Consider the following 23,134-nt stretch of genomic DNA (forward strand, 5'->3'; position numbering starts at 1 on the left):
GCACGCAGGCACCGAGGCATGAATTTCTTTCCCAGCAGTGGCATGGGAAAAGTGTTAGTTCAGTGGCAGGGTTGGGGTGCCGAGGGGAGAACATTTTAAAAAAAATGAAATAATCAAAAAAAGATCTCACAAATAACTGACAGGTCCTTTCATACTAAAAATACTGACAACCTGAAGAGACCCAATTTCAATGACTTGTCACACAAAGGCATCTAACAGTGCGTGGAGATTTTAGAAACGATAGCATTCATCATCTCATTCGAGGAGGCGCCTGGCTGGCTCAGTCAGTAGATTGTGGGACTCTTGATCTCAGGGTTGTAAGTTCGAGCCCCACACTGAGTGCAGAGATTACTTAAAAAAAATAGAATCACCTCATTTGGGCCTCCGATGAGAGGTCAAGTTGCAAATATTAGAGGCAATGCTTTTCTACTATAAAATAAACACTATCCCAACCACTTACATTCTCTACTCCCAAGTTGACACAGAAAAGCTGTCAAAACTTCCTGACTAAAAAACAAAAGCAAAAGGCACTTAGGTTTGGCCACTTACCATAACAGGAAAAAAAGTATCTGTATGATTTCTCTGGACAACCCACAACTCAATAACAAATCACACTAAAGAGAATTTTAGTAAAATCAATCCTGAAATGCCAGATTATATGTCAGAATACTGATAAAAGAAAAATGTTAACTGGGCCCCAATATTTATTCTTTGGAAATAATTTCACTGACGTTTACTTACTTTTTAATTTCTTTTTATTTAATTTAATTTTTTAAGTAAGCTGTATTCCCAAAATGGGGGTTGAACGCATGACCCTGAGATCAAGAGTTCCATGCTCCAAGGTGCCAGCCATATGCCCTCCTTGAAGTAACTTCTGAACCCAGTGTGGGGCTCAAACTCCCAACCTCAAGATCAAGAGCCACATGCTCTTCCGACTGAACAGGATAGGCACGCCTACAGTTTTTAAGTTTTTGACCTATTTGCATAGTTACCTTTTTGGTTCAAGTTTGGCAGCCACTAATCTTGCTCCCATGGACCCAGTTTCAACAACATGATAGTATATTTTGATGTCAACGTGGTTGAAGATGTAAAATGTATCTCTTTCATGGAATTCTGACTGTGGAACAGAACTTAAAGGTAGAAAACTGGCTATACAGGAGTCAAAACAAAACTTTAAAATGAGGCACAACAAGTAGGAAATTTTGAGCTTAAAGTTTTAATCCTTCCCCATAAAAACGTTTAAGATTTAAGCTTAAACTCTATAAATCAAAAATAACTGGCAGAGTACAAATTATGTTTCTTTAATACTTTAATTCTTACATAAATGTAGGTACCTGTTAAAAAGAACACATCTAATATTTTCTATTTCTCCACTTATAATAAAAGAAAATAAATTTTAAAATATTACATGTTATGAGCATGCTAAATCTTATACATTTCAACACTCTTCCTCCTTGCAAGTTTTATAACTTCAGACTAAACCAATAAATGATTCAAGTGTTTCTGGTCAATTTTCCCAAAAGCATTAGCCAATGTAACCAGTTTCATGATCAAGCTTATGCTAACTTCTGCCATCAAGTCATATTAAGAGATTAAATCTGACTGACCTGATTACACATTTAATATATACTCCCAATAATTTTAATACTTTCTGTATTAACATCCTCACTTTCCTACTATTTTTAAATATAAAAGAAGGGTCATAAAGGCATTTACCTTTTAAAAAGTTATAATACCAGACTTTTGCAATATAATGTTTTATGGACTTAAATTTATCATATAAATTTCATGAACTTATAATGAAGTCTTTCTGGTACTCCACTAATCTACTTATTAAAAAATATATGTAAGATTTATGAGTGTGACTTTGAATAGCATCAGGACATACAAAGTCCCAGCCCTTAGCATATAACAGACACTCTCAGTGAATACCGAACTAAATCTCAATTAGTTTGGTTCTAGAATTAAATTTATACACTGTTAATGGGGTCGAGCTTTAAGATCTAAGTAGCTGTGCTTCAGAACATCTGAACTGTATTCATCCAATGAATATAACAAATTTTGTCCAGGTAAAGACTGAATCCTTAAAAAAAAAATTTTTTTTTTAAATAGCATAGAGTTTTTCATGAACTTACATTAATAACACAGGCATCTTTTGCATGGCCTTTATCTGTAATATAACAGCCAATGGGAAATCCAGGATTGCAGAACCTCTGACCATCTTCAACATCATAACACCATGTTACAGGCATATTATCCACAATCCTATGCACAAAGTAAGTTAGAAATCATCAAACATGACTAAGAAATAGTGCCCGAAATTGTTACCAGCTCATAAAATTTAAATGTCTCTAAATGCCTTAAGATGTCAAAATTACAATAAGAGTTTTGATAAGATGTAGTGTATTTCATAACTACAGCATTATGTCAATATTTGATACACTACAGTGAAGAAAAAAACTTTATAGCTTCTCTGAAACTATAAATGTATGTAGAAAAGGGAATTTGATAAATTAGTCTACTGCAGTTGCTCATTTAACAATATCATTACCTAGATACAGAGTATCTTTACCTTTAACTTTAGCAAATTTACCTTTAGCAAAATACTCAAAGCTCTAAGTTGGGTGCAAAGCAATGTATCGCGTTCCTTGGGACCAATTTGATGGAACAGTATAGAAGCAAATGTCCTTTCATTACTTGGTAATTCAATAAAAAGGAGAAGAATATAACTGTAAGATGGGAAAATATTCACCTTAAAGGCCAGGTAAAAAAGTGAAAATTATAGTATTATCTATTAAAGCTGTGTAAGTCCAAATTATGTATAAAAGAAATGCTGCTATAAAACCAGAGAAACAAAATTTAAAAGTTCTATAGTGAAAAAGAACTTTAAAAAAAGGGAGAAAAATAAAGAATAAGTAAAGAATAAGGTTCCGTAGCATTGTCTAGCTATATTAAAGTCCAAGCATGTGGTCCCCTATGCCAAGAGCACACTACACGATACAAATTTTAAAAAAATCACTAAAAATATACTAGCTATATTACCGTCATAAGATGACACTCCAGGGCATGTTTTATTTGTTAATTAATGTATGCCTTAGGAAGTAAAATTATGATTCTATATGCACCCAAGGTGTACATTAATGACCTAATAAAACATGTCTCTTAACATTTAAACGCTATTTAATAGTACCCAATATACCAAATTTTAGAATCACCTACACTATTAAGTTGCTTATTATTATAACCAGCAGGCTAGTAGCTCCCATGAAAAAGGCTATAAAACATTAGGAGCATAAAAGCAATGCTATGTAAAATAAATCAGATTTTTTTGGAGGCTTAAACAATCACTCTAATTGCTTTAATTTTTTAAATAGAGAATGAAGTTCAATCAATGAATAGATGCTAGCAATATATTAATTATATTATCTTTAAGTTATCATAGTAGAGAAAGTACTCCATAAAAATTATAGGGTTAGTTACAAAATGAGAAATTAAAGAGTAATTTAGACTTTTTAAAAACAAGCATTCTAAGCTTATCATTTATATAATGCCTTGACACAATAACCTTCTCCTTGTAATAGGAAGATTTAAAAAAAAACTTGGAAATAAATGTAAGAAAATTTAAAGAACATAATTTTCTATTACTGCATTGCTAATAAGTCAGGGAGTAATTAAAAATTGTATTCTTTAAATTCTGACAGTAAGTTAGCAGTAGTAGTTATTTTAATTTGTAACACCCAAAATACTAAAAATCTTATTTTCTATCTGATACAGTGGGGGGAAAAGGACTCAAAGGATAAAGGTTAAATGACCGCCCCCCCCCCTTTTTTAAACCATCAAGGACTCCTTTCCATTTTTCTCTACTTCTATGGACCGCATCTGAAACACTTCTATTAATGAAACCTCATCTATTAACAACTCATTTCCCCAATAAACTCCCAGAGTTTCTGATTAGAATGGAATAATCCATGTCACCACAATGCATTCAGGAAATTGTAGCCAAAAGCAAGGAAACGTGGCATTTAAATTACTCTCTGTAGTTTTAACAAGAGTACATTTACACTGTTAGGATTTTGGATTTTTGAAAACAGCATATCATTCCCCTCCCCTGCTAGCTTGCTAGGATCCAGGACTGGAACTCACTAAAGTATCTTCAAAGACCCCTTTCTGAATATGAACCTAAAAAATTTAAATACTGTGATAACTAGCTTTATAATGATTCTTTTATAAATAAAATGTCACGAACATCTACAAACTTAGGCAAGATGTATAATTACAAACCATGCAGAGTATAGTTGAAGAGAATTCAAGATTCTGGTGCTAAGATCAAAACATTAGTCAGTCTTGAAAATCAAGAAACAGCTTAGGTTATTGACAGAGTAAGCTAAGAAGATCCTCAAATTGTGTTCTAATATCCCAAATAAGAATTGAAGTATTCATTAATTTAGATAAGAAATTAACTTCTTAATTAACTGTTCTCTATAATGGGTTGGTGTATCAGCTAATACTCGGTCATTCTAATCATTTCAAAGGTAATATGATTTAAACTGTCATGGCGAAAACCCTACCAAGTTTTAGGTTTTTTAGGTAGAATGTAGTTTAAGTTTGCAACTGACATAGCCATCACAAATTATTGAGTCAATTTCACTATCAAATGCTTTCTAACTTCAGAAACTATTTTAAATGATTTATTCCTATTATTATATGCATTCTGGCATCAAAACAGTACCTATGTTAACTGTATCATCAATCAGTTAAAAATATTTCTAAGTATTTTACTGTGAGGAAGCTACTGAAGAAGAGGTGCTTCTGTTACCTTCAGGAGCGAGTCTCTCCGCAGTATCCCAAGAACATAGGGTAGAATAGCTAAAAATTAGTAAAATATCAATTGCTTAGATTACCGTAATATTTGGTACTTCTTTTGGGATAGACCTGGTACACACAGCACTTCTCTTTTTCATAAGTAGTTAACAAAAGCATACTTATGCTTTAAGCAAAGGACCTGGATCAATCATCTAGAAAAGTGCTGTTATTTTATACTTGTAGGCCATGGAAAAGATCACAGGAAAACAAACTTAAACTATATTTGATGTTTGATAAATAGCATCTACTTCAAGTAGAACACTTACATTTTGAGTAACCTGTTTTTTATTTTATACCCATGGTGTTACATTAACTAGGTCTTTACCAGTTTGTGTTGTAATCAAAAAGCATTTAAACCTATTTTATTTTTGCTTCTAAAGTAGTACTGACTCAAAAAAATAAAAGTAGTATTGAGTCATTATACAGAATTCAAATGTAGACTATTTAGAAAAGGGTCTAAAGACCCAGCTTGTCAAGCATAATCATTATTATTCTTCCAGACATTATTATTCTTCCAGAACAAAGACAAATCCCTTTATTATATGTGGGGCCCTAATTTACATATGTTTTGCTTCTTCTAAAAAGTATAAGGTGCTGGAGGTAGTGATCAGAAAGACTGTCTTCATGTACTTCCTCTGGTTAGGAACCACTGATCTCAGACTGACATGTCCAGATCCTATGGTTCAAAACTATGCTTGGAGCCTGTCATTCTGTCCCTTCTCCTTTTCATGTACACTGAACAAAAAAGTCCCAAGGAGAGGCAACCTTGGGTCACTTTCCCCTCCATGAACTAGTCTGTGATTGGGGGATTCACCCTGATTGGCCAGATGGATAGAATCTGGTTCAGTCTTCTAAACCATATAGGAACAAGGTTTTCATAGCAGGGCACCATTAGAATAAGGAAGGAAACTGGCCTGATTATGCTTGTGTCAGCTTCTTCCTCATATGACCCTCAGTGCCAATAGGAACTTGAAATCTTTCATTTCTTTGGTTTCTAGTAAGCCAAGAGCTTTTTCTTCTAAGCTATTGTGTGAATACTATGTAACTGCTGAATGAGTGTAACATACAGACTGCGGAGACTCACTCCTGAAGGTAACAGAAGCACCTCTTCTTCAGTAGCTTCCTCACAGTAAAATACTTAGAAATATTTTTAACTGATTGATGATACAGTTAACATAGGTACTGTTTTGATGCCAGAATGCATATAATAACAGGAATAAATCATTTAAAATAGTTTCTGAAGTTAGAAAGCATTTGATAGTGAAATTGACTCAATAATTTGTGATGGCTATGTCAGTTGCAAACTTAAACTACATTCTACCTAAAAAACCTAAAACTTGGTAGGGTTTTCGCCATGACAGTTTAAATCATATTACCTTTGAAATGATTAGAATGACCGAGTATTAGCTGATACACCAACCCATTATAGAGAACAGTTAATTAAGAAGTTAATTTCTTATTTAAATTAATGAATACTTCAAATTCTTATTTGGGATGTTAGAACACAATTTGAGGATCTTCTTAGCTTACTCTGTCAATAACCTAAGCTGTTTCTTGATTTTCAAGACTGACTAATGCTTTGATCTTAGCACCAGATTCTTGAATTTCCTTCAACTCTTCTTTGCATATCTTGTAATTATACGTCTTGCCTAAGTTTCTAGATGTTTATGACATTTTATTTATAAAAGAATCATTATAAACCTAGTTATCATAGTATTTCAGGTGATACAGTAAGCCATCAACCTTAGTAATCCTTGGCAAGTAAGTCATACTTCATGTTATTACTAGTGACAAAAAAGGGAAATCAATTGATTTGCTATATTTTATAGAGTTAATGAAGTAATTTATACATTCAATGAAACAGAGGTGCCATCTAGGAAAGGAAAATAACACAAGTCCAAAATTCCACGTCTTACCAGTGATGCTGATAATTCAGTAACATGCTTTTTTTCAAGAATTCTAACTTTTGTTTGTCTTCAGCTTTCTCTGTATGGTATGTTTTTGTACAGACAAGCTTGCAGGTCTCCTCCTTATTAAATGTAAACTGTATTAAAATAAAGTGAAAAGCAAATTAAAAAATATCTAGGTCCTTCACACCTATGCCATGAGTAGGAATACTACTCTCACTAAATTACTTCAGTGCATTAATAATGATAATAAATACTTTTAAATTTCTCATTGTTCAATCACATTTAAATTTTAATCATACTGCTTCTCTAAAAATTTCAATTTTTCTTTTGATAAATAATTTTTATTTTTATTTTTGATAATTTCAATCCACCCACCTTTTATTTTATTTATTTACTTATTTTTAAGATTTTATTTATTTGACAGAGATCACAAGTAGGCAGAGAGGCAGTCAGAGAGAGGGGAAGGGAAATAGACCCCCTGCTGAGCAGAGAGCCCGATGAGGGGCTCGATCCCAGGACCCTGAGATCATGACCTGAGCCGAGGACAGAGGCTTTAACCCACTGAGCCACCCAGGTGCCCCCACCCACCTTTTAAATGTAACTGAATCCTAGAAGGGAAAAAAAACTACACATAGAACAAAACAGAACAGTTTTTCTAGTAATAAGGAGACATGTTTTCAGTCCATACAGTCATTTGATGGATATTTGTTAAGCGCCCTATGTGCCAGGTAAGAGAGACTCAGCAGTGAGTAATAGACTGTAATGATACAAGAAAAAGTCAGGCCTGGATGCCTAAAAATCAGGGTAAACATGATTCTTTTTACTCACACTTGAAAAGGCTGTCAATTTTCAGGATCTTATTTAACAATAAAATTGAAGCAAAATGTAAGGCTTAAAAAATTGATAATTTAAAAGTTAAAAAATAAAGGATTCCTCCAATTTTGGAGTCTAGGACTTATTTCATGTGTGTAAAAATAATGGTTTTCATAACACAAGTTTATTTCATCAGGATCCATTTATGGCTTCGTTTAAAAAATATATTTCCTAGTTTTCTAAAGGCTGTAATTTACTTTATAAACTACTACAGTCCATAATTGTATGGATTCAATATGCTCAACTTTATTACAGGTGGTTAAAAAAAACTTGTGTATGTTTCACTCTAAAGTAGTCCATTGTTTTGTACATTATTAAAACACCTTAACCAGTTTCTGTGCATCAGCTGACAAGCAAATGCTTCAAGTATAGCCCACTGCTGCCACCTGTCAGCCAAGAGTTCAGTTTTGGCTGCATTGCTACTTCTGTAAATGTAGCAATATTTGTTCAATTAATTTAATATTCTTTTTTTTTTCAAAGATTTTATTTATTTATTTGACAGACAGATCACAAGTCGGCCGAGAGGCAGGCAGAGAGAGAGGGGGAAGCAGGCTCCCCGCTGAGCAGAGAGCCTGATGTGGGGCTCATTCCCGGGACCCTGAGATCATGACCTGAGCCAAAGGCATAGGCCTAACCCACTGAGCCACCCAGGAGCCCTAATTTAATTTTCTTAACCTTATATGCATCTCGTAGGTACCTTGGAAAATGAAAGAAAAAGTACACCTACTAAGGAATCAGAAGGATAGGTGTCCAAATTTAAATTAAGCAGAGATAGACATTACTAGTTACAAGAAAAGTGGCAAATCAATCCAATGCTTCTGGGTTTAGGCGAGTAAACAGTGTGTTCAACTGCAAAGGAAACAGCAAAACTAGTGAGGATGTTTAATCATAATAATAAATATTTATTAAGTCATGTAATCCTTCCAACTTTGAGAGAGTCTCCATTGCTGAATCCTCATCTTGTGACCTAGTAACACCAAGTGCCCCAAGACTCAATCCTTGGAATCCTTCTCTCTATTATCTATACCCACTCTCCACTTGGGGATCTCCTCAATTCCTGGCTTAAATACCATTTCTACACTGATGATGATTCTCAAATGTATGTACCTAGCCTGAACCCCTCCTCCAAATTCCAGACACATATATTCAAGTGTTTACTTTACATGCTTAATTAGATGCCTAATTTCCCATTCCCCTCAAACCTGCTCTTCCCAGAGACTGTCCCGTTCTGGAAAACAAAGTCCACACCCCACACCCTACCCCTCAGCAAATTCTGCTGCACTGACACCAACTTCAAAACGTAACCAGTTTTGGAGATTCTGACCACTTCACAACACCCACCTGTCTACCCCATGTTTTGAGCTACTATCAGGTCATACATATCTCAATGATTTCGAGAGCCTCCTAACCAGTCTCCCCTCTTCTTTCCTTGCTCTCCCTCCCATGGTCCATCCTCAACAAAGTAGCCCTAATTAGAGAGCCTATCAAAATCTAAGCCTACTCAACACGCTTCAGTGCTAGCCATCTTGTTCAGATATACAGGCCGAAGTCTTTACGGTGGCCTATGAGATACTGTGTGATGTGGTCCCACTGCTTCTTTGCCCTCATTCCCTGCTATTCTCAATTTTGTTCACTGGCTCAAGTTACACCAACTTTTTTCTGTACCTTGAGCACACCAGGCAAGCAGACACCTTAGGACCACTGCATTTGCGGCTTTTTCTGGAGAACATTTTCCCAGATATTCATGTGGCTCACCACCTTACTTGCTTCAGGTCTTCTGCTCAAATGTCACCTTCACAGCAAGACCTTCGCTGGCTCATCTAAAACTGCCAATTCTCCATCCACCTTCCTGGATTTATTTTTTGATAGTTTTCCCATCATCAACTGATACTCTACATACTTTAGTAAATTCATGTGTTTCCTTCTCCTCATCAGAATACAAGATCCATAAGGGCAGAGACTTTTGTCTCTGGTCTCTGCTATAGGCCACACCTACCACGATACCTGCAACAAACGTGTAAACTGAGTAAATGAGTGAGTATGATTGGTTAGACTTGAGACGAAATTCTACAACCCTGGGAATGAGTATGTTTAAGATTTGGGATAAAATGTGGCTCCAGCTTCACACAACACATACAACCTGGCACTGCTCTTTTTTTTTTTTAAAGATTTTATTTATTTATTTGACAGACAGAAATCACAAGTAGGCAGAGGCAGGCAGAGAGAGAGGAGGAAGCAGGATCCCCGCCGAGCAGAGAGCCTGATGCGGGGCTTGATCCCAGGACCTTGGGATCATGACCTGAGCCGAAGGCAGAGGCTTTAACCCACTGAGCCACCCAGGTGCCCCGGCACTGCTCTTTTTCTGACCTCAACAGAATTCATAAATAAAAGACAGCAAAGTGGATTTGGTGAGTTTTTTTGTTTCAGGTTGTTACTATTCTTTTTTACTGCAGATCTCAAATAAAGCAAAATTCTGTGAAAATAAAGGACAAAGAATCAATACTGAAAAATATGGGTCAATACATTTATGGTTGGCTTAGACAAAAATCTAATGTCTCTCAGGGGCGCCTGGGTGGCTCAGTGGGTTAAAGCCTCTGCCTTCGGCTCAGGTCATGATCCCAGGGTCCTGGGACTGAGGCCCACATCTGGCTCTCTGCTCAGCGGGGAGCCTGCTTCCTCCTCTCTCTCTCTCTGCCTGCCTCTCTGCCTACTTGTGATCTCTGTCTGTCAGATAAATAGATAAAATCTTAAAAAAAAAAAAAATCTAATGTCTCAGCCTCATACTTCTGTTTACCTATGCCTTGATCTTAAGAAATGCCTGTTCTGTCACTTTAAGCTTGGGGACTAAAAGATTCTGTTTTCAATCCTAAAAAATTCTAGGACACTCATAGAAAATGTGAGATGTACACCTTTCCTCATTTTGAAGCACTCCTGTTCTATTTTACCTCAACTCCTGATTCAAAATTAAATCTGCACAGCTGCAGGCCTAAAAGAAGGATCCTTTGCATAAGCAAGGCTGTCTTTCCCCGTAAATAAATATACCCTGGATGGAAGTAATTTGTCTTTAAATTCCACCCCAAAGGGACAAAACTTCTCCAGGACTCTGAGTATTTTATTGGCCTTCCCTCTGTTTATCAGCCATCTGTTATGGGCTGTTTACTGCAAGAAACTCCTGCTGTCCCTCAAGCTCACTGAAGATGTTACTGATACTCTTCCCTTCTATCATTTCTCAAGGCAAAGGCATTACTGAACAGAATGATGGGGCTGAGACACCACAGGAATATCTTAAGTTGATTGTATAATTTAATAAATCTGCCTGAAAATCACCCTTTGCTATAAAAGCAACATAATAACTTCCAAAGTAATCTTTAAAAATATCACATCAGGGAGTGATACATAATTAAGTTGTTAGATAATTAATATGTTTGCCCTGTTCAGTAATACCCATGTATATACACTTTGGGCACCTTTTCCCCCCAATAATTTCACTCCATATGCCTTCCATTCTGTCCTTGAAAATTAAAAAAAATTTTTTTTGAAGACTTCACTTATTTGAGAGAGAGTGCGAGAGCAAGAGAGCACAAGCAGGGTGAGGGGCACAGGGAGAAGCAGACTCCCCACTGAGCAGGGGGCCCCATGCGGGGTCATGACCTGAGCCCAAGGCCAATGCTTAGCTGACGGAGCCACCCAGGTGCCCCTATCTTTGAAAAAATTTTAAATTACTGGCATCTTTAGGGCACAAAATTTTAAATTGTAATATTTTAAGAGGACTTATGGTTGAAAACTATAAACTTGTACAATTATGTGGATTTGACTTGCAAACTCTGTCTTTTCCCAGTGCTTCACCATGCAGTACAGTGCTAGAGGGACTAAGATGGGTAGTGGAACCACTCTAGGTGTGCGGATTTGTTGGACAGATGCTCAGTGCAAAGAAGCGCCAAGAAAAATAGATGGCAGTGTTTAGTGAGAAAGCAGAGAAGGGAGCTGACTGTGAGATCTAAGTCACAGAAGACAAGGACGAGACTGAGAGAGGGATCAGGCTGGGAGATAAAATTTGGGAGTCAAGTTACAGCGATTAAAACAAATGTGTTCATGCAGACAGAAGCCCGAAGTAGAGTTAAAGGAAAAATGTACAGTACAGAGTATGTTAAACCATAAATTAGTAAATCTAATTGTATTTATATATGCTTGTAAGTACATAGAAAATGTCAGGGAAGATTAACAAAAAATTGTGATGTGAAACCAGGGGTAAGACAGCCTTACTTTTCACTTTATATTATTCTGTCCCATTTAAGTTTTTATATGGCGATATACTGTTATTATGAACAAGTTTAATTTTTGTAAATGAGAATATTATTCTTCGTGTAGCAGGAGAGCAGATATAAAATAAACAAGGGACCATGCAATGTGGAAGGAAAACAGGCATAAGTGTTAAGAGATTTATAAGGCAGAATAATTCTGGGTGATGATGAAGTTGAAGTACAATCTTACATTGTACTTAGTTTGGTTTAACTGATGTCTTAAAAATGTACTGAGAACATTCCAAACATAATTTCAATGGTCAAAAGAGAAAGGCTAGCGCCCCAAAACCCAGTGGGGGAGCCCAAGTAGTGCTGTACTTGTTCAGACGCTATATGTATAATATGTACGAATCCTGTTTGAAAAGGGGGGAAGGAAAAGAGGAGCTGCTGGGGCCACTTTTCATGACTTTCTGGTCCCTCTGAAGGTAAGGCAGGGGGTCAGAGTACTCATTTATAAGACTGGTATTGATGTGCATTAAGACAAACTTATCCATGACATATCATGAGAAGGATTCTTCCAAACTGTTGAGTTTAAAAAATTATTTCCAGGGGCGCCTGGGTGGCTCAGTGGGTTAAAGCCTTTGCTTTGGGCTTAGGTCATGATTCCAGGGTCCTGGGATCCAGCCCCGCCTCCGGCTCTCTGCTCAGCAGGAAGCCTGCTTCCTCTCCTCTCTCTGCCTACCTGTGATCTCTGTCTGTCAAATAAATAAATAAAATCTTAAAAAAAAAAAAAAATTATTTCCAGAGGTAAAAGAGAAATGAAATCCTCCTTAGCCATGACAGTTATCTCAGGCTTTTCTGTAAGAAAAAAATAAGGAAAAAAAGAAAAGAAAAAACAAAATAAAGGAACGAGAGAGAAAGCAGCAACTAAATAACTTCTATATAACACTGAATACAAACCTTATATGGCGAAGGTTCAATTCTTTCCCCGAATAATACCTGACCAAGATTTTCCGATGGGCGTTTTCCTTCTGATGCTTGGCAAAAATCAAACCTGGAGGGGAGGTGGAGAGAGTATTTAAGCTACTATACATAAAAGGAAACAATGAAGAGTCAAACTCCTAGCCAATCTAGAGGAAAGATTAAGCACTGATCATTCCATAGCTCTAGTCAATGAATGAGAAATATAGTTACACTCCAAGTTCCATGTACCTTTCCCCAAAGCAAAAACCAAAAATATTAGAAAATTAGGCCCAAGAATAGTTTGATGTCTATCTTTTTGAAGATGTAAATTACAGAATTTTAAAAACTGACACATTATTTTTATTCATTTCAGTAACAAAATTATTTACAGTCTTATTTCAAGTGAATTTCACTAACTTATCTCCTTTTGTTGTAACTTCCTAATCCAAAGTGTTACATAATAATGACATTTCAGGAAGATGTGCTGAAGTTGCCTGGGTTTCTGCCTCATCCCCATATACTGGCCAACACATCCCAACATGGGAAGCATGGCAAGACAGACCCTAGAGAACACGAAATTGTGGAGAAGCCATCTTCAGTCAGCTGCAAGCTTCTCTGTAATTCCCTAGTATTATTAACCAGATTTTAATAAAGTTTTCTTTAAATATTACAGCCAAATTTCAGCTTTGCTATAGAAGATTAAAGGGTAGTTCTGTGTTCATTTTAGAATGGTGTGGGAGTACTTGGGACCCATGCAGTAATGGCTACAGATGAGATTCCCAAAAGAAAGATGAATCTCACATAATAAAAAAATGGTGCTGGGAAAGCTCAAATGAAGACTTTTCATGTACTGGCTATAAGAGATCACTGAGTTTTCCCAAGAATATCCACAAAGATTTAAGGGAGATACACTTATTTAACAAAACAAAAGAAACAAAAACTGGAACATTTAAGTCTCTAATAGTTACTTAATGGATGGTCCATCCATTCACGAATGTTATACTCTCTTCTTACAGATGTTTAGCCGTATGGATTCTTACAGCACTGTCTTACTTTTTGGCATGTGCTTTTCTCTACAGTAAACACCTATTTTCTTTTGAAATTTCTAGATACCACAGAAATTTAGAAGCCAACTAAAACGTAAGAACTATGCTTTATACTCAACATGATATATAGCGGTCAAAGCATATTTATGCAGCATTTTTTATAGTATCAAAAAATGAAAATAATCAAACGTTCACAAAGACTTACTTAGTGAAACAAACCATACACGACTCTATATAATCTCTACAAAGAAATAATAAACAGGAGCACCTTGCTGGCTCAGCTGGTAGAGCCTGTGACTCTTGGTTTCTCCTCAGGGTCATGAGTTCAAGCCACACTGGGTGACAGCTTACTTTAAGAAAAACAAAAAAGAAAGAAAACAAAAACGAGGGGCACCAGGGTAGTGCAGTTGGTTAATTGTCTGACTCTTGGTTTTGGCACAGGTCATGGTCTCAGGGTTGTGGGATCAAGCCCCAAGTCAGGCTCTGCGCTCAGCCCAAAGTCTGCTTGGGACTCTCTCTCCTTCTCCCTCTGCCCCTCATGCTCCTGCTCTCTCTGAAAGAAATAAATCAATCTTAAGAAAAAGAATAAACAGCTACAAAAAGGACTATGGTAACTGTAGCTGCGTATTAACATGGAAAGATACCTATAATAGATTCAGTGAGAAAAAGATGCAAAACCACTTTTTGTTTAAAACAAAAATGTATAGAAGTGGTTACATACATTAGAATATGCAGAAAAAAATGTGGAGGAGCAGAAAACAAAGGAATTGTTTCTGGGGATTATGTGGGATATAAGAATTTTGTTTGCAACTGTGTGGGGCTTTTTATAATTAAAAAATGTAAAGAAAACACAATGCCTTTTTGTCCATTCAAAAAAAAAAACGAAATCCATTGTTTAGTTGATGCTTCTACTGTACTGAAAAAGATCATATTTCAAATTTTAACTCTACCTTGGAAATAAAGACTATCCCTTAAAAAACGTTTTCAGGTCCTGTACATACTTAAAATATGTATGAATTCGTCTGTAACTGTAAAGAAAATAAATTGTTAAAAGTACAAAATTCTGAGGAGTCAATAAAATTTTATATAAAAACTAAGCTGAAAAACTTACGCCGTATACTCATAAGGAAGAACAGATTCCACTGAATCAAGCCTGTTCACGAATAGTTCTATTTCAGCCTGAAAATGAAGGAACACAGAATTAGAATGTAAATAAACAGAGATCAAAACTTAAGTCATGCTTAGAACTGAAAAAGAATTTGACATGTTTGAAAGGTAGAATTTTATAATATTTAAACATTTCTCCTATAAATCCATTCACTGAGTAGACTTATATGCAATTAAATTACAACAAAATATTTTTAATAGTTGCAGTAATTGCTTTAAAGATTTATTTATTTGAGAGAGAAAGGAGGAGCGCGTGTGCGAGTGGGGCGGGGCCGAAGGACAGGCTCCTGAAGCAGACTCCTCACGGAGTGCAAAGCCCCATGCAGGGCTCATCTCACAACCCACAGGATCATTACCTGAGCTGAAACCAAGATTCAGAAACAACTGACTGAGCCACCCAGGAGCCCCTCTTTTTGTTTCCCCCCAATTTTTATTTATTCATTTATTTACTTATTTATTATTTTGGAGAGAGAAAGAAAAGTATATGAGGATTAAATGAGTTAACATTTATCAAGAACTTCAGTGACTAAAACAAGAAGTGCTAATATATTTATTAAATGAATAAAGGCAAATGAATTTAATGATATTCAGAATAGGTAATGCCTAAACTACACTGCTCATCTGCTAAAATAAATCCTCACCCAATACTGCTGATATACAGTGGAAGATACGACACTAGCCTCTATACACAGCAGTAATAACAGTACAACCCCTAAAACTGTAAGCAAATGAAATTACTCAATGGCAATCCTATCTCAAACATATACAAAAATTAAACTGTGTCTCCTTATATAACATATTCTTTGTCATGAGTTATTTTAGCTAAAAAGATAATGGGACACAACATTTAGGCATTTCAGAATCCTTGAATAATAAACACAAATTAAGTAACTGTTGTGAAGGCAAAATTCCCAGTTGATGGCTTACTCTGCCAAAATAATTTTCACTAATTATAAGGGGTCAATACTATTATGAACACACTTCAGAATCTAAACCCCCTATTTAATATTTCTTCTTGAAGACTGAAGGGTCCCTAAAAAGCTAAACCAGTTCACATCTCTAGATTTCTTTCTAGGAAGAAACACAGCTATTATATTCTATGGAACTGTCTAGGTTTTGAGTTTCAAAATCTGTAAGTGCCACATTTCATCACAGAAGTTAAATCCCTTGTGCCACAATTAAAACTATCCTTCCTCTCAACCTCAAAGTGATCAAGAACAAGGACTTTTTTTTAAAAGATTTGATTTATTTATTTGACACACAGAGAGAGATCACAAGTCGGGAGAGAAGCAGGCGGTGGGGGGGGGATGCAGGCTCCCTGCTGAGCAGGGAACCGGATGCGGGACTCGATCTCAGGACCCTGAGATCATGACCTGAGCCAAAGGCAGAGGCTTAACCCACTGAGCCACCCAGGTGCCCCAAGAACAAAGACTTTGAAGCTAGGTTGCCTGAGTTTAAATCCTGACTATGACATTTACTAGCTGTTTGATCCTAGGTAAGTTTCTTCATGCAGTTTTTCCTTTGTAGAATTTGAGTAGTTTTGAGAAGTTTCAAGAGCAGTGCTTGGTACAAAGCACTAAGTATTTACTGTTATGCAACAATGAAGCAATGATGGACATATTCTTATCTGCACTGTCAAATACTCATGTGGCCATTTGTCATTTAAGATGTGGTTAGAGCTAGGGGCTCTGGGGTGACTCAGTCAGCTCAGTGTCCAACTCTTGATTTTGGCTCAAGCCATGATCTTAGGGTTCTGGGGTCAAGCACCATGTGGGGCTCCACGCTCAGTAGAGTCTGCTTCTCCCCCCACCCCCTGACCCTCCCCCTACTCAACTTTCCCTCTCCCCTTTAATATAAAATTCCCATTAAATTTACCTTATCTGTCCACTTTTCCTAATCTGGTGAAGTAGCTTCACATTTTACTCCTAACAACAAAGGTATTAACAAGCATATGTTTTAGCCTTGCTTTGTGATCTATAAGGATGTCTATATCATCAGGGGCTGCCCACAAATTTTTCCAAAACAGCTAACTCCAAAGAACAATTCTTGCAAATCTTTCACCTAAAAACAAAATTAATTTTTACACACAACACATAAACAAGTAGGGAACATAACTTCAGTCTGGAGGCAGCATAGCACCAGAATGCTCAATTTGTTTCAAATCCTAAATTTACTCTTAATAAAATGTGCTTTTGATCAAGTAGCAATTTTGAATGTGAGAAATATATGAGGTGATAATAAAACAGTTAAGAATATAGAGGCTGGTCTATAGTTGGTACACAACAACTATAAGGTAAACGATTAAATAAATACTGCTACTATTACTATCTCAGAGAAGACAGACATTTCTGAATCTGAGTATTTACCAGCGTAAGGATAACCTTGAGGGCCTCTCCACTCCCATAAAAGGACATTAAGACAACAGTCTTCTGATCTATTGTTTATGCCTATTCATTACTCTTTCCTAGCGATTAGTCTAGGGAAGAGGAAGATGGTAATTATCAAGCACAATTCTCATAATAACCCTAAGAGCTAGGGATTCTTGCTCTAAGACAAGGAAGTAAGTTCAAAAGCTAGACTGCTAACTCAAAAAAAAAAGAGAGGAAACTCAAGTGCCACTACCATCACTTTCAGTATCTGCTGCTCTCGGTCCTCTACTTCTCTTCCTTCTTGTCTCTTCTGTCATTTTTCCACACTTACCTTTTACAAAAAAGTCAGTCCATCAAAAATATCACCACTAAGTTATGGACCTATATCTACTATTCAGTGAACTAATCAAAACACACTTTGGATATTCAATTCATCCTATTTTTGTAGCACTTTCATTCCTCCTTTAAATTGTGAAAATCTGAAAATTTAAGAATTATTGTCTCACAACATGCTAAGGAATGCAAATTACAACTACCGATATCTTTAACAAAGAAGAGAGCAATTTACAATGTATTTGTAAATATGCTACATTTATAATATTCTATATTTTAAATGTCAACTCTTACACTGAAACATGGAAATTTCAATGATATTTTAAGAACGAGATCCTTGTATGGACACCTGAGTGGCTCTGTTAAGCGTCTGACTCTTGGTTTCAGCCGGGTCATGATCTCAGGGTTGTGTGATTGTGAAGGCTGCTTGAGATTCTCTCTCCCTCTCCTGCACCTTCTCCACTCACTTGCATACATGCACGCGCGCGCTCGCTCGCTCTCTCTCTCAAATAAATAAATAAATAGATAGATAGATAGATAGATAGAGATCTACATCTGATCTCTGCTTTGGTCACAGCTACACTTTGTGTTACTGCTTTAAGCCATGTGTACCATGCCACATGGCTGCATTTTCCCCCTATTTCCTTGTTCCTTTGTTTTTGCTTTTATTCCACTTTACCTGCCATCACATTGGTTCCAACCACAACCGGTTTTCGAGTAGGAAGAAACAGAGAAGAAATGTGACTCTGAACAAGAATCAAAGCAAGTGACAAAAGGCTATAAAGAACAAGATCCTTGTAATACAGCAGTAGAGAAAATGTTGAAAATTGGAAGGAGAAAGGAAATGAGACCACTAGTGAGTTTATGTAATTAATGAAAGGCAAAAGTATGCTACAGACATCATGACATTCATCCCTAAAAATATAAACACATATGCAGATAAAGCATATAGGAAAAATATAATCAATTAGTTGGCTCTAGAGGTCTAGATGGATATACAGGTGATCATTATACTATTCTGTCAACTTTACTGAATTTTGAAGACCATCATAATTAAAAGTTGGAAAAAGAAAGAGCTTTAAAAAACAACAGAAGCCAAATCAAAGCAATACAAAATAAAGACAAAAGAGTAAAATTTAGTGGGGAAAGCTGTTCTAGAGTAGGAAAGGTAACTGCGAATTAAGTATTAAGTAGGAGGAAACAATATGCAATGTACATAAAAACTGAAAAACATTCCCAAAGAACAAAAAATCCTGAACAACCATGAGAAAATCATTCACTCTACACATTTATTTAATGGCCACAATACTAGACATTATGAAGTGATATAATAATACAAAAGACATGAACACTTGCCTTTGAAGAATTTCTAATCCAGATGGAGAGACAAGACATACATTCAAGAAAGTAAAAGAAGAAGTGACAAAGCTATTTATAAATTCTTGGGTAGTTACTAAATCCCAAGGGATTTAGGGTTTTTTTTTTTTAATAATTAAAATAGCAATGTGCTATAAAAGGACATATTTGTTTTTACGGTCACTTTCCATCAAATATCTTTATTTCCCATCCAAAAATTAATTAAGTACATCTCCTTCTGGAAATCTGCCTTAAATAGAGTCAGCCAACTCCAAAATATCACTGACATAACTAAAAAGAGCTTTAAAGGTTACTTACTTCACATTCCTGCTTTCAAAGTATCCCAAACTGAGTTATTACAAGCATGGAAAGTTGTTAGCCACATTAAGCTTTTTAAGGAAGTTACAGATAAATCCTAAAGCAAGACTGGAAATTCTAAAGCAAGATTTACACAAAGGAAGACTGATTAAATCCCACCCTAAGAAATTTTTTTACGGAAATGGTTTATTTAATTTAGAGTGTTATGGTCTCCCGTCTAAATCCGTCTCCTCCCAGATGTACAACTTTTTTTCTGGTCCTAACCTACCCATTCTACATCTGATCTCTGCTTTGGTCACAGCTACACTTTGTGTTACTGCTTTAAGCCATGTGTACCATGCCACATGGCTGCATTTTCCCCCTATTTCCTTGTTCCTTTGTTTTTGCTTTTATTCCACTTTACCTGCCATCACATTGGTTCCAACCACAACCACAACTGGTTTTCGAGTAGAAAGAAACAGAGAAGAAACGTGACTCTGAACAAGAATCAAAGCAAGTGACAAAAGGCTCTGAGATACTAAGACACAGCCATAGAAAAGGAAAACTATGGACATTTCAACTGGTTAATACTAGAGAAGTCTACTGTGGGAAAAATTCCGAAGAAGGAAATCTTAACCCAGACACAATAAAACAATCCCAATGGAAATGCTGGGAACTCATAAATGTATATTCATGAACTCTAAGTTATCCCCTTCTATCCCCATCTCACTGAAAAACAAAATTTCAACTTTAGATTGTATCAAAGAAAGGAATAAATATAAAATCTGACTACTTATTGGGGAAAGTATGTGCTATGGTGAGTGCATACAGGGTACAGCCCTGTACCCCTGGAGCAAGTAATACATTGTATGTTAATTTTAAAAAAAAAATCTGACTACTTAAAAATTGGTTACAAAGGTTAAAACTGCACCAATTGTGGACGTGAAGGATCACCAGCAGCCAGGGACCGCCAGGGTGAGGCAGGAGAGGCAGAGAGTATGCGCAATGGAAGACACAGCAGTACCCCAACAGGGTATGACAAGCTCAGCCTTCAGAATCAGATGCTTTGGAACCTGCATCTCTGCATCACCACTTACCGGTACACACACTTGAGAGAGTGACTACGTCTCATTCAGCTTCAGTTTCCCAACTGACACATCAGAGGATTGTTCTGAGGCTTAGCGAAGGCACCCACAAGGTACATAAACTGTAGTCTTTATTATTATCATTATTAGCATAGGAGATAAATAGGTTTGAAAGTTGAGAATAAGGGCAAAGAAAATATATTTCGAAAGGTTCCTCCAAAGCCTTTCATCAATACTTAGTTAATTTTAATGGCAACAGAGGAAGACCTTATAACCGCATAGAGCACATCTGAAGTAACTATGATTCACTACGACACTAAGCGGACACTGATTTAAAAAGTACAAAGATGAGTAAGAATTAAGAGCTTCAAGAACTGGGCTCTAAGGTCCACAAAGCACAGAACAGTCTCTAGAATTTATGTGTGTGTGGGGGGGCATAAAGCACATGTCTGTGGCTCCGTTTCAGATGTTCAAAAATACACCTTTGGAAGGGCTTCCCTTTGTGGACAGCCAACAGCAGCAGGACAGTATTTTATCCATACTGACCTTGCTTGCTTTCCCAATCCCAGCTCTCAGATCCACTATCATGAACAATCTCATTTTAAAAATAATTTTATTCAAAAAATTTCATTTCTGAAAGCGAACTTTCTAAGCTCCACATACTTCTTTTCACAGCAAAGTAAAACAATTGTTGGAATGTGAATTTATCATCATTAAAGTCATTCCAATGCCAGATTTCATATTTGAAACATTATCAGTAACCCACACACACTAATTAGTTTCCAGAAGTTAAGACTCAATCTCTTATTCCAGAGAAAACTCTGGTACTGTGAAACTAAACACCACTTAAGTAAATATATGTCAATTCTACCAATAAGTTCAAATATAATTGTATTTTTGTACATATTTCAAAATCTTCACACTATATCTATGGTCAAATTAAAACAAGTAAAATACACTGTTCAAAGCAATATTTAGAAATGGGTTTTCTTAAATTTTACTTTTTCCATATTTAGAGGCAACTGCTCCCAAAACAACAGACACATAATTTATTAAACATTTCTAAACATAATTACCAAGAAAGAACATTTAAAAGTACTACTTTGGTAAAACTGTCACTGTAATGGATGACATGATACTATACCTAAAGCCTTATGGACTCCACCAAAATACTATTAGAAATAATAAATGAATTCAGTAAAGTTGCAAGACACAATATACAGAAATCTGTCACATTTCTATTCACTAATAACAAAGTAGCAGAAAGAAAATTAAGAAAACAATGCCATTTACAAATTACACCCCTAAGAATAAACTACCTAGAAATAATCTTAACAAAGGATGTGAAAGACTTACTTACACTCTGAAAACTATGGAGCGCTGATAAAATAAACCGAAGAGGAAACAAACAAAAGGTAGTGATATATCATGCTCATGGATTAGAAGAATATTGTTAAAAAGTCCGTATCACCTAAAGCAACCTATAGATTCAACATAACACCTATCAAAAAACCATTAGTAATTTTTACAGAACTAGAACAGAAAAACCTTAACTTCATATGGAACCATAAAAGACCCTGATGAGCCAAAGTAATCTGGAGAAAGCACAAAGCTGAAGGATTCAACAATCCCAGATTTCAAGATATACTACAAAGCTATAGTAATCAAAACAGTATGATCCTGGGACAAAAACAGACACACAGATCAATGCAATAGGATGGAGACCTCAGAAATTAACCCACACCTATATGGTGAATTAATCTACAACAAAGGAGGCAGGAATTTACAACGGGGAAAAGACAGTCTCTTCAATAAATGGTGCTTGGAAAACTGGACCACTTTCTTGTACCATACATAAAAAGAAACTCAAAATAGATTAAAGATTTAAATGTGAGATCTGAAACCACAAAACTAGAAGAAAACACAGGCAGTGATCTCTCTGACATCAGCCTTAGCAATATATATACAGATATGTTTCCTCAGGCAAGGGAAACAAAAGCAAAAACCCTAATGGGACTACACTGAACCAAAAAACTTTTGCACAGCAAAAGAAACCATCAACAAAATGAAAAGAAAACCTACTGAACGGGAGAAGACAGATCTGATAAAGGGTTAATATCCAAAATATATAAAGACTCATAGGGTGCATGGGTGCCTCAATCATTAATCATCTGCCTTCGGCTGAAGTCATGATCCCAGGGTCCTGGATCGAGTCCCCATCAAGCTCCCTGCTCAGCAGGGAGTGTGCTTCTCCCTGTCTAACCCCCCATCGCCCCGGCTCACCCTTGCATTTGCTCTTTCTCTCAAAAATAAATATTTTTAAAAAGAAAAAAAGACATCATACAACGTAATACTAAAAAACAAAATAACCCCATTAAAAAATGGCCAGAGGATCTGAATAGACATTTTCCCAAAGATATCCAGATGGCCGACACACACACGAAAAGATGCTCAACATCACTCAGCATCAGGGAAATGCAATCAAAACCACAATGAGATACCACCTCACACCTGTCGGAATGGCTAAAATCAAGAAGACAAGAAACAAGTGTTGGCAAGGATGTAGAGAAAGAGGAACGCTTGTGCACTGCTGCGGGAATATAAACTGGTGCAGCCACTGTGGAAAACAGG

The 23,134-nt window shown here is 36.2% G+C and overlaps 1 protein-coding gene across 1 annotated transcript in view; it reads right to left on the minus strand.

Moving 5' to 3' along the window:
- The window catches only part of TM9SF2 (transmembrane 9 superfamily member 2), a 59,758-nt gene that overhangs the window by 31,794 nt on the left and 4,830 nt on the right, over positions 1-23,134 (minus strand). Inside the window, exons 2-6 of the mRNA XM_059143959.1 lie at positions 15,008-15,075; positions 12,848-12,941; positions 6,780-6,907; positions 2,136-2,265; positions 993-1,117 (exon numbers count right to left, since the gene is read on the minus strand). Of these exons, the coding sequence (XP_058999942.1) occupies positions 993-1,117; positions 2,136-2,265; positions 6,780-6,907; positions 12,848-12,941; positions 15,008-15,075 (545 nt within the window). The remainder of the gene's footprint in view (positions 1-992; positions 1,118-2,135; positions 2,266-6,779; positions 6,908-12,847; positions 12,942-15,007; positions 15,076-23,134) is intronic.

This window comes from Mustela lutreola, chromosome 13 (genome assembly GCF_030435805.1).
Source record: "Mustela lutreola isolate mMusLut2 chromosome 13, mMusLut2.pri, whole genome shotgun sequence".
Taxonomy (NCBI): domain Eukaryota; kingdom Metazoa; phylum Chordata; class Mammalia; order Carnivora; family Mustelidae; genus Mustela; species Mustela lutreola.